We start from the raw sequence: 12,500 nt of genomic DNA on the forward strand, positions 1-12,500 counted from the left end.
TCCTGAAACATGTCCTGCGGTTCTTAAACGATATCCTAAGACATGGATTTATCACTGTATAAAAGAAATATGAGCCTTATTTCGCTGTCTTCTCTATATTCATATGGATATAACGATAGAATATCCTGTAACGAATGTTTATCTCTGTATATATTTATTTATTTCTCTTCATCTCTCTGAGTAAGAAAAATTATTGGATTTGTTTTTTAAATAATAATTTGCTATAACATCGAAAGTTAAAGCATAAAATTTTATACAAAATTATCTAACGAGAAACCAGCAAGAATCCGGATTTCGCAATTTTACCAACATTGCAGGGACGTTTCCACAGCTATTGATACTCTTCCGTCGCTTTTAGCCCTATACAACTCTAGGAGGAGAAGCCTCCTCAAGAAGGAATTCTGCAGTTTTGTGGCTTATACGTTATGCCCATGTTAAGGAATATATGCAGAATGCTATTATGAAGCCATACAGCTTTCGTGGCTAATAACGATTATGCTTACATATATGTATATGTGTATGCGTACGTCTGTGTTTCGGTATGTGTGGTGTATGTGAGTGTGAGTGTGTATATGTATGTGTACTCTGAATTTTTTCTTTAAAAACAAAATCTGGGCTTCGGGTTTCAAAACAATTTGTAAATTTTCAAAATCTCTTTCTTAAACAAAAGCGTCACTCTTTGTTTTTAAGTGCGGACTGCAAAAGAAAATTGGACAAAAAAATCTATTCTGAGGCTGGGAGCCGAGATTAATAAATTTTCAAACATTTTCTTCCAATGAAAAGTTCCCCAAATCAGCATTTGAAAGGGTGTAAGGAAGAAAACTGAAGAATAATCGTCGCAATTGAGAAAATCCAACCTGTTTCGGAGTACTATGCTGAAAGTCCGCCAAGTCACCCAATTGCGAAAATTACACGGCAACTACGGCAGATTCAGTAAATGCGAGTATGTGTATATATACGTGTATATTAGAGAGAGTAGCGACAGAGGGATGGGGATTCATTACGTGGATTAACACGCGAAGTTTCTCCCAATATATTTCCATTAACCAAACCATTCAACCAAGCACCTTTCTTAATATGTATTGGCTCTTTAAATATACTTGTAAAACAAAGTCTATGATAAATCTATGTCTATAAATGATAGCTATTTGTTATGTTATACTTACATATATTACAGTATCTTCCAGAGTAACCAGGTCTGCATTTACAGGTGAAACTACTTCCTTTCCTGATACAAAAACCACCGTTCTTACATGGTCTCCTATGGCATCGATTGACTAGTGTATAAAATAAATATGAGCGTTATTCGACAGCGTTCTATATATTTATAAGTTTATAACGATAAAAAAACGGTAAATAGAACGAAAGTTCTATTTACCGTTGTACTTATTGTTTATCTCTGTATATATTTAATTTCTTTCTCTTCATCTCTCTGAGTAAGAAAAATTATTGGATTTGTTTTTTAAATAATAAATTGCTATAACATCGAAAGTTAAAGCATAAAATTTTATCCAAAATTATCTACCGACAAACCAGCAAAAATCCGGATTTCGCAATGTTACCAACATTGCTCGGACATTTCCACAGCTATTGATACTCTTCCGTCGCTTTTAGCCCTATACAACTCTAGGAGGAGAGCCTCCTCAAGAAGGAATTCTGCAGTTTTGTGGCTTATACGTTATGCCCAAGTTAAGGAATATATGCAGAATGCTATTATGAAGTCATACATCTTTTGTGGCTAATAACGATTATGCTTACATATATGTATATGTGTATGCGTACATCTGTGTTTCGGTATATGTGGGTGTATGTGAGTGTGCATATGTGTGTGTGCTCTCTATTTGTGCGTGCGAGCGCGTGTATGTGTGTGTGTATATATATATATATATATATATATATATATGCGTTGATAGAAAGAAAGAAAAAACAAAGAAAGATCCACAGACAGACTGCCAGACTGATAGATAAATACAAAGGGAAACACACAAACGGACAGACAGACAACCAAACAGACAGATAGACAGACAGACAAACAAAGAGACAGCCAGATAGATAGATAGATAGATTAGATAGATAGATAGATGGATAGATAGATAGATTAGATAGATAGATAGCAAGATAGATAGATAGATAGATATATAGATAGATAGATAGATATAGATAGATAGATAGACAGATACATAAATAGATAGATAGATAGACAGATAGATAGATAGATACATAGATAGATAGATAGATGGATGGATAGATAGACAGATAGATAGATAGATAGATAGATGGATGGATAGATAGACAGATACATAAATAGATAGATAGATAACTTTCTCAATTGGTCACACAGGGGTGGACACAGAGGGGACAATACAAATGTAGAGCTTTTCTTTTCGGAGATGGAAAAGGAAAAAGAAAAAATAGGAAACAAATGTAAAATTTCGATGAAAAGGGATCGTGTATCACAGAAGAAAAAAATTCTTTTATCAATTTTTCAAAGTAACAGACAAGATTAGGTTCATCAGTGGAAAGAAAAGTTTACAGAAAAGACCACGGTAACCTCAGGCAGGGAGTAAATAAACACATGAATGCAATGTACTCTCTCTTTCTCTCTCTCACTCTCTCACTCTCTCTCTCTCTCTCTCTCTCTCTCTCTCTCTCTCTCTCTCTCTCTCTTTCTCTCTCTCTTACGATTTACAGGATCATGCTCAATGTGGTTTCGTCTTTCGCACGCACCATCTTTGCTACATTCACCCACCTTTTTGAAACTTTCACGAAACAAATCTTGCCTCCTCATTCTCACCTTCCTTTTGAAGTGGTACTTGAAAAAGATGATGAGCGATTGGCCAGAGAGATAAGTATTTCTCTCTAATCTTTTCGCTTAAGTCCAGCACACACATTCTTTCGCCATAGCCACAAGTACGATGAAAACTGCCTTGCTTTCCTGGTTGAGGGAATGGAGCCGTGCAACACTCACAACAGTCTCGGCCGACAGGCGGACATGACCCACACATGACAGCAGCCGTTAGGCATAAACCCGCATGTCCGAAATGGTCCCCAAAACTAAGCATGGTACATTCATACACCTTGCTTTTCATTAAAGCAAATTCCTTTCTATGAATGTATAACATTCCAAGCTCCTTTAATATATTTATAAAAGGACACCTTAGGATTATTTTTAGTGTTATACTTACACGAACGACAGTATCGTCCCATATAACCACGTCGGCATTTACAGATGAATCTACGTCCTCTCCTGATACATGCGCCACCGTTCTTACAAGGTTTCTTATAGCATAGATTGACTTGTATATAAAAGACTTAAAATTACAATTTCACAATCTTGTGTATAATGGAGGAATTCCATTTTACAAACTTCCTGTCTAGTGCTTTTAATTACTTTCTTTAAATAAAAAATATTAACTACGTGTTTCAAAACAATTTGTAAATATTCAAAGTCTTTTTCTTAAGCAAAAGCGTCACTCCTTGTTTTTTAGTGCGTACTGCAAACAGAAAATTGGACAAAAAAAATCTGTCCTGAGGCTGGGAGCCGAGATTCATAAATTTTCAAACATTTTTTTCCTATGAAAAGTTCCCCAAATCATCATTTGAAAGAGTGTAAGGAAGAAAAACTGAAGATTAACCGTCACAATTGAGAAAATTCAACCTGTTTCGGTGTACTATTCTGAAAGTCCGCCAAGTCACTCAATTGCTAAAATTACCCGGCAACGACGGAAAATTCAGTTAATGCGAGTATGTGTATATATACGTGTATATTAGAGAGAGGGGCGACAGAGGGATGGGGATTCATTACCTGGATTAACACGCGAAGTTTCTCCCAATATATTTTCATTAACCAAGCCATTCAACCAAGCACCTTTCTTAATATGAATTCATGAGAAACCTACCTTGGCTCTTAAATATACTTGTAAAACAACATCTATGATAAATCTATGCCTATAAATTATGGCTATTGGTTATGTTATACTTACATATATTACAGTATCTTCCAGAGTAACCAGGTCTGCATTTACAGGTGAAACTACGTCCTTTCCTGATACACAAACCACCGCTCTTACATGGTCTCCTATGGCATGGATTGACTAGTGTATAAAATAAATATGAGCCTTATTCGACAGTGTTCTATTTATTTATAAGGGTATAACGATAGAATATCCTTTAACGAAAGTTCTATTTACCGTTGTACTTATTGTTTATCTCTGTATATATTTATTTTCTTTCTCTTCATCTCTCTGAGTAAGAAAAATTATTGGATTTGTTTTTTAAATAATAATTTGCTATAACATCGAAAAGTAAAGCATAAATTTTATCCAAAATTATCTACTGAGAAACCATCAAAAATCGGGATTTCGCAATTTTACCAACGTTGCAGGGACGTTTCCACAGCTATTGATACTCTTTCGTCGCTTTTAGCCCTATACAACTCTAGGAGGAGAAGCCTCCTCAAGAAGGGATTCTGCAGTTTTGTGGCTTATACGTTATGCCCATGTTGAGTAATATATGCAGAATGCTATTATGAAGCCATACAGCTTTCGTGGGTAATAACGATTATGCTTACATATATGTATATGTATATGCGTACATCTGTGTTTCGGTATATGTGGGTGTATGTGAGTGTGCATATGTGTGTGTGCTCTGTATTTGTGTTTGCGAGAGCGTGTATGTGTGTGTGTATATATATATATATATATATTATATATATATATATATGCGTAGATAGAAAGAAAGAAAAAACAAAGAAAGATCGACAGACAGACTGCCAGACTGATAGATAAATACAAAGGGAAACACACAAACGGACAGACAGACAGACAAACAGACAGACAGACAGACAGACAGACAAACAAAGAGACAGACAAATAGATAGATAGACAGATACATAAATAGATAGATAGATAGATAGAGAGATAGATAGATAGATAGATAGATAGATAGATAGATAGATAGATAGATAGATAGATAGATAGATAGATAGATAGATAGATAGATAGATAGATAGATAGTTTGATAACTTTCTTTATTGGAAACACATGGTTTGGACACAGAGTGGACAATACAAATGCAGAGCTTTTCTTTTCGGAGATGGAAAAGGAAAAAGAAAAAGAAGGAAACAAATGTAAAATTTTGATCAAAAGGGATCGGGAAAAAAAAGCGATCAAATGGGATCGCGTATCACAGAAGGAAAAAAAAATTTTATCAATTTTCTCAAAGTAACAAACAAGATTAGGTTCATCAGTGGAAAGAAAAGTTTACAGAAAAGACCACGGTAACCTCAGGCAGGGAGTAAATAAACACATGAATGCAATGTACTCTCTCTTTCTCTCTCTCTCTCTCTCTCTCTCTCTCTCTCTCTCTCTCTCTCTCTCTCTCTCTCTCTCGCTTACGATTTACAGGATCATGCTCAATGTGGTTTCGTCTTTCGCACGCACCATCTTTGTTACATTCACCCACCTTTTTGAAACTTTCACGAAACAAATCTTGCCTCCTCATTCTCATCTTCCTTTTAAAGTGGTACTTGAAAGAGTTGATGAGGGATTGGCCAGAGAGATAAGTATTTCTCTCTAATCTTTGCGCTTGAGTCCACCACACACATTCTTTCGCCATAGCCACAAGTACGATGAAAACTGCCTTGCTTTCCTGGTTGAGGGAAGGGAGCGGTGCAATATTCGAAACAGTCTCGGCCGACAGGCGGACTTGTCCCACACATGACAGCAGCCGTTCGGCATAATCCCACAGGTCCGAAATGGATGGACACTGCACGAATGCGTGCAGAACGGTTTCGTCGCTCCGGTCGCATCTCGAGCAAGTAGGTCCAGTGTGTTTCGAACCGTGCCTGTAGAGCTTATCCTGAACAGGTACTGCTTCTCGATAGCACTACCAGGCCAAGGATCTTTGGTGATTGTCCATAGGTCCAGGTCCGAATGTTGTCCTGAACAGGCGGGTCAGGTGTCTCTCGTCGACGCCGAGATTCTGCCCGAGAATGTCGTCGCACCTCCCCTCCACCAATCCTCTATAACACGTCTTTGTTCTAATGAAGTCGAACAAATTTGATCCCGGACGGCAGAGTTACTGAAGAGCAACCTGACACTCGCGGTGCCATTCGCCTAGCCTCGGTCTCTGTTTGATCCACGATTGTAGTTCGGCCAAGGAGACGAGCTGCGGAAACGCGTGTCGCACAAATGGCATCCATACCTGTTCACCGTCGTCTATGAAGTGCCAGAGACGTCGAGGTCTCAGCGCATGTCTGCGCATCATCAACCACGGCATGCCTAGCCCTCCATTTAGCGGGTGATGACAGCAAATGGATCGCCTAACCATCGGAACGCTTCCCTTCCACATGAAGCGGAAGAGTATGCGTTCCAGTTTCGTAATGGTAGGGTCGGGACAAGGCACGACGGTCAGACGGTACTCGATGACGGATGCGATGTACGCGTTCGCCAACTCCTCCCGACCTTTTACGGATAGCTTCCTCTCAGATTTTTGCTGGGTGAGAGTGGCCACCCTAGTTGTTATTTCGCCCCAATTCTTCTCCATTTGGAGGTCCGGACCATACATAGCGAGGAAAATTACGTTTTGAAATAAAGTCCAATTAATCCCCAAAACTAAGCAATGTACATTCATACACCTTGCTTTTCATTAAATCAAATTCCTTTCTATGAATGTATAACTCCTTTAATATATTTATAAAAGGACACCTTAGGATTATTTTTAGTGTTATACTTACACGAACGACAGTATCGTCCAATATAACCACGTCGGCATTTACAGATGAATCTACGTCCTCTCCTGATACATGCGCCACCGTTCTTACAAGGTTTCTTATAGCATGGATTCACTTGTATATAAAAGAATTAAAATTAGAATTTCACAATCTTGTGTATATTTACAATGAAGTAATGGAGGAATTCCATTTTACAAATTTCCTGTCTAGTGCTTTTAATTATTTTCTTTAAAAAAAAAATGTGAGCTTCGGGTTTCAAAACAATTTGTAAATTTTCAAAATTTTTTTCTTAAACAAAAGCGTCACTCTTTGTTTTTAATTGCGGACTGCAAAAAGAAAATTGGACAAAAAAGTCTGTCCTGAGGCTGGGAGCCGAGATTCATAAATTTTCAAACATTTTCTTCCAATAAAAATTTCCCCAAATCATCATTTGAAAGGGTGTAAGGAAGAAAACTGAAGAATAACCATCGCAATTAAGAAAATCCAACCTGTTTCGGTGTACTATTCTGAAAGTCCGCCAAGTCACTCAATTGCGAAAATTACCCGGCAACGACGGAAAATTCAGTTAATGCGAGTATGTGTATATATACATCTATATTAGAGAGGGGGTTGACAGAGGGATGGGGGTTCAGGACGTCGAATAACACACAAAGTTTCTACCAAGATATTTCCATTAAACGAGCCATTCAACCTATCACCTTTCTTAATATGTATTCATGAGAAACCTGTCTTGGCTCTTTAAATATACTTGTAAAACAAAATCTATGATAAATCTATGCCTATAAATTATGGCTACTTGTTATGTTATACTTACATATATTACAGCATTTTCCAGAGTAACCAGGTCTGCATTTACAGGTAAATCTATGTCCTTTCCTGATACATGTGCCGCCATTCTTACATGGTCTCCTATAGCATGGATTGACTAGTGTATAAAATAAATATGAGCCTTATTCCACAGTGTTCTATATATTTATAAGGGTATAACGATAGAATATCCTTTAACGAAAGTTCTATTTACCGTTGTACTTATTGTCTATCTCTGTATATATTTATTTTCTTTGTCATCATCTCTCTGTGTAAGAAATATGATTGGATTTTTTTTTAACAAAGAGCTGTTCTTCACTCCTGCTCCAGAGCGTAGGCTGCTGGGTCACTCTGAAAAGCTCTATCTGCGACGATTTCATCTCAATCGAACGAGAAGGGCTTTCTCCGTCCGAGTTGCGTATCCGTGGAATAAGCTGCCGGACGAGATAGTGAAGCTGCCGACGACCGCTCGGTTCAAAGCCTCTCTTGATCAGAAATGGCCTGAACTCTTTGCATGAACACCACCCTGTACATAACTCCATGTCCCCCTACATGGCCTTCCTTTTTGCTTTTTGAGCCAAAAACTTAGCTTAACTTTTAAATAATAATTTGCTATAACAATGAAAAGTAAAGCATAAAATTTTATCCAAAATTAGCCACCGAGAAAATTTTTGTGTCGAGGAGTGCTATTTACGGAACCATCATTGTCATGAATTAGAAGAATTGGGGAACTCGCAAAAGTGATAGATATTCTTCAAGCAAAGTACAAAAAGGATTAGCTATACATTGTAAGATGCGAGATCTGGTACTTTGCAGTTTATGCACCCAGTCACACTTCGCGATTCGAATGATGGTCTTTTCAAAGTTGCGATACTGAGTAAGGGCCTCCCAGTTTGCAAGAATGGGTAAATATCTTCAAGCGTTTTATGCCGGGTTATTTTCGTGTAATATCTAACACACTTATGAAGGAATCATTCGAAAGACTTGGAGTGTGAATTTGGTTCCGTGGAAATTTAAAACGAAGTTCCTATGAGGACAGATTTACTCACCCTTTTAGTTGTTTCTGATGTTGCCTTAAATATTGGGTGTTTGGCATGTAATTTTGAATGTAGCAATTTCAATAAGTGTAATTAATTATAACCTGCTAGTTTCATTAAGAATCCTGTTAATTTCATATTAATGTGTAACTATTTAGCCGATTAAAACCTTGTAATAATTACAATCAGGCTTTTAAAAATATAATCGATATTAAAAATGTGGAGGTGCAATGGCCCAGTGGTTAGGGCAGCGGATCGTGGTCGGAGGATCGCGGTTTCGATTCCCAGACCGGGCGTTGTGTGTGTTTATTGAGCGAAAGCACCTAAAAAGCTCCACGATGCTCCGGCAGGGGGTGGTGGCGACTCCTGTTGTACTCTTTCGCCACACAAAAAAAAAATAAGGCGGCGAGCTGGCAGAAACGTTAGCAGACCGGACGAAATTCTTCGCGGTATTGCGTCTGTCGTTGCGTTCTGAGTTCAAATTCCGCCGAGGTCGACTTTGTCTTTCATCCTTTCGGGGTCGATAAATTAAGTACCAGTTACGCACTGGGGTCGATGTAATCGACTTAATCCATTTGTCTGTCCTTGTTTGTCCCCTCTATGTTTAGCCCCTTGTGGGCAATAAAGAAAGAGATATCAAAAATGAATAAACCATAACTAACCAATTTCGTAAACACTGTTTGCCAAGAATCCGCCACACGTCTGCCCTGACTTGCATTTCATATTACAATTATGGGCTCCACCATATTTGGAATACCTTCCGCTACAAAAACATTGTTTTCCATACTGAAAGCATAAATAAAATAGATAATTATATCAAAATAAATTCTGATCTGTTAATTAGATAGTTATTGAAACTGAAAAACTTATATATAATATATATATATATATATATATATATATACATGTATGTATGTATATATATATATGTATGTAGATATGTATGTATGTATGTATGTATGTATGTATGTATATATGTATATATAGTCACAATGAGAGTATTCAAAACTCTTATAGGGATATTTATCCAAGATACACAGGTTTAATATATTAAATTTTGATGAGACAATCCTTCAATGAATATATTACATGAATATATTATATAGAATATGATAAGATATCAGTTATTTTTATTGAGAGAGATGTAATGGACACAAATTAATTTATTAATATGCTGATTAATTAATAAATTAATTTGTATCCATTACATCTCTGTTTTCTAACTCAATAAAGATGTATTTATATACATATATGTTTGTGTGTGTGTGTGTGTGTGTGTGTGTGTGTGTTTTCGGCATGATTGAACGCTAATTCCACAAGTTTTTTTATATTCTCTCTCTGTTTATTTCCTCATGAACCATTCTGTTGAAGAGCATAGGCTCGAAACATAAAAGACCTTCTCGTCTTCTCGATCCTCAAACTAATACACCTGCTTGTTGTTTATATATCTATCTTCTTTTGTTTTCCTGTAAATTTCAACTATGTGTGTGTGTTTGTATGTGTGTGTGCGTGCATGTGTGTGTGTGTGTCTGTGTTTGTGTAAATTTTTTTTATTGAAGATGAAAAACTTCACAAGCTGTTGCTTGGAGTTTCTCGTAATTACTCATCGGACTTCTGCCTGATGGTCAGTGAAGTGAAACGTTGAGCCAAAATTTGTGGAATTTTCAGCTCAAGGAAACAGAATTTTTACTCTAGCTTTTGGTAGTCTAGTACTATTTTTTCAACCCTATTTCATACAAGTGTGCTCATAAGTGTGTAGTGGTCAGTCAGTCAGTCAGAAAGGTGTTTACGTACATCACGGAGAGATGTAAGTTGAATTCAATTGGATTTTGAAAAGACGTAACTAAATGCGATAAGCTATCTTGCCAGCACTTTACCACTCTGCCTTCTCAGTTAGTTTTCGATCAATTTTAATATAAATTAGCGGGACCCGTGAATCTTTCATGGAATTTATAGTAAACCTATTGGGTTATTCTTGAAAACTTTATCCAAAAAGCCTGAAAGCGTAACCTCTGTTGTGTCTGTATCAAAATCCGTTCATCTGCTCTTTATTGAAAAATGAAGGAAATTGGAATACGATGATTACTAAATGGACTTTAGTATATATATATATATATATATATGTGTGTGTGTGTGTGTGTGTGTGTGTGTGTGTTGTGTGTGTGTGTGTGTGTGTGTGTGTGTGTATATACTTTGTGCACAATTTTATTGACTTAATACACAGTACTCATGAAATAAATATTCACTCATATTTTTTCCGTTTTTCCCATAAACAGAAAAACTTACATTTTAAAATTTACATTGTCATAATTTCATATCTAGAAAGCGAAAGTTTTATAGTAAAATAATTATTTTATATGTAAAATATAGGGGTTACAACTTCACGGGGGTAAAAATTTAATGCAACATGGCATACTCTGAAAACCACATCGTTGGTAACTTATAAGCCAAGGTGATGGCTCAGAGCCAATACACATTTTAGTTTGTGTACCCCTATCAACTCGATATTTCTTTGCAGACTATGTTCTTCATGCCAGTTCTCCTTCTTCTTTTCCCTTGTTTGTCAGTGTTGAAAACTTTAACTCTTACATCAGATAATTTACGAGCTCTTGGAGAATGCAACATATAGTTGACCATGGCTAGAATAGCCCCACTTTATCAACAGTCTACTCTCGTAATTTATTGATTGTTAAAGCATATGGCAGGCGAACGGGAAACTACTTTCTTTCTAAAGTGAATGGCAAGTTTCGGAAGCGCATGCGTTAAGTAATAGGTGATATTAAAAAAAACTTGGTTCAATTAAATAAAAAATATAACTTTTCATCATGCACTTACCATCACCGCCACCACCAACACCACTACCACCATCATCTCTCTCTATCTATCTCTCTTTCTTTCTCTCTCTCTCTCTCTCTCTCTCGCCATCACAACATCACCCCTCTGCTAAATTTATATTCCTAACTCTCCTCTATATCACTACCTTCAACTAACCTTTTTAACTACGTAATAAATATTGCGTTCCCCTTACTACATATCATGGAGGCTTCTCTCTCCGCTTTTCCCTTCACTCTTTTTCTTTCTCTCTCTTTCTACCTCACTCTTCGCTTTATCTTCTTTCTCTCTCTCTCTTTCTCTCTCTCTCTCTTTCTCTCTCTCTCTCTTTCTCTCTCTCTCTCTCTTTATTCTTTCTCTTCTTCTGTCTTTCCCTTACATTCCCTCTTCCTCACGTCATGGGCACTTCTCTCTCCCTCTTTTAATCTCTAATCATGTGAAAGCGTTACCGACGGGTCACGTTACATAATGATAAGCATAATTATTATAAGATTAATAAACAACGTGACCCCGTGCCGTCAAAACTGACGGCTAATTATAGTATTTCATATATAAATATGGATGGTAAATCAAATATACTTGTCAATGTAATCTAGTGGTTGTCTTTTGAGATGTGACATCGATCATCATTTGTTTCTGAAAGAACGCTGGTTCACACAAACATTCACATACGTCCCTTGTACACGCACACACATACACACATATATATTCACAGAGTTGAAACGCTGTTTGATTTTTCCTTTCGGAGTTGAATGTTCATCATCCCACTTTTATTGCATACACACACACATACTCACACAAACACACACACACACACACATACTCACACAAACATATACACACACACATACTCACACAAACACATACACACACACATTCACATGCCCCCCCCCCTTTATCTACACACACATGTACTCACACAGAATTGAAACGATCTCACTATCAGTTTGCCATCACCCCTTCCTTTCTCATTCATATATTGTGACGGAGAAAAACACGAGAATATTATAACAAATAGATGTTTACCTGTAATCCAGCGTATCTGTCTTTCTTCCAACTGCAAATTTTTAAGCATTCCTCAATAGAATGTA

At 36.9% G+C, this 12,500-nt stretch overlaps 1 protein-coding gene across 1 annotated transcript in view; it reads right to left on the minus strand.

The window, feature by feature from the left end:
* LOC115228874 (transmembrane cell adhesion receptor mua-3-like) overlaps positions 1–12,500 on the minus strand; it is a 106,353-nt gene that overhangs the window by 89,004 nt on the left and 4,849 nt on the right. Inside the window, exons 3-8 of the mRNA XM_036499038.1 lie at positions 12,436–12,500; positions 9,240–9,363; positions 7,548–7,658; positions 6,737–6,847; positions 3,984–4,094; positions 1,167–1,277 (exon numbers count right to left, since the gene is read on the minus strand). The exon at positions 12,436–12,500 is cut by the window's right edge and continues 63 nt beyond it. Coding sequence (XP_036354931.1) covers positions 1,167–1,277; positions 3,984–4,094; positions 6,737–6,847; positions 7,548–7,658; positions 9,240–9,363; positions 12,436–12,500 — 633 coding nt within the window. The remainder of the gene's footprint in view (positions 1–1,166; positions 1,278–3,983; positions 4,095–6,736; positions 6,848–7,547; positions 7,659–9,239; positions 9,364–12,435) is intronic.

Source organism: Octopus sinensis, unplaced genomic scaffold, assembly GCF_006345805.1.
Source record: "Octopus sinensis unplaced genomic scaffold, ASM634580v1 Contig11232, whole genome shotgun sequence".
Classification (NCBI taxonomy): Eukaryota; Metazoa; Mollusca; class Cephalopoda; order Octopoda; family Octopodidae; genus Octopus; species Octopus sinensis.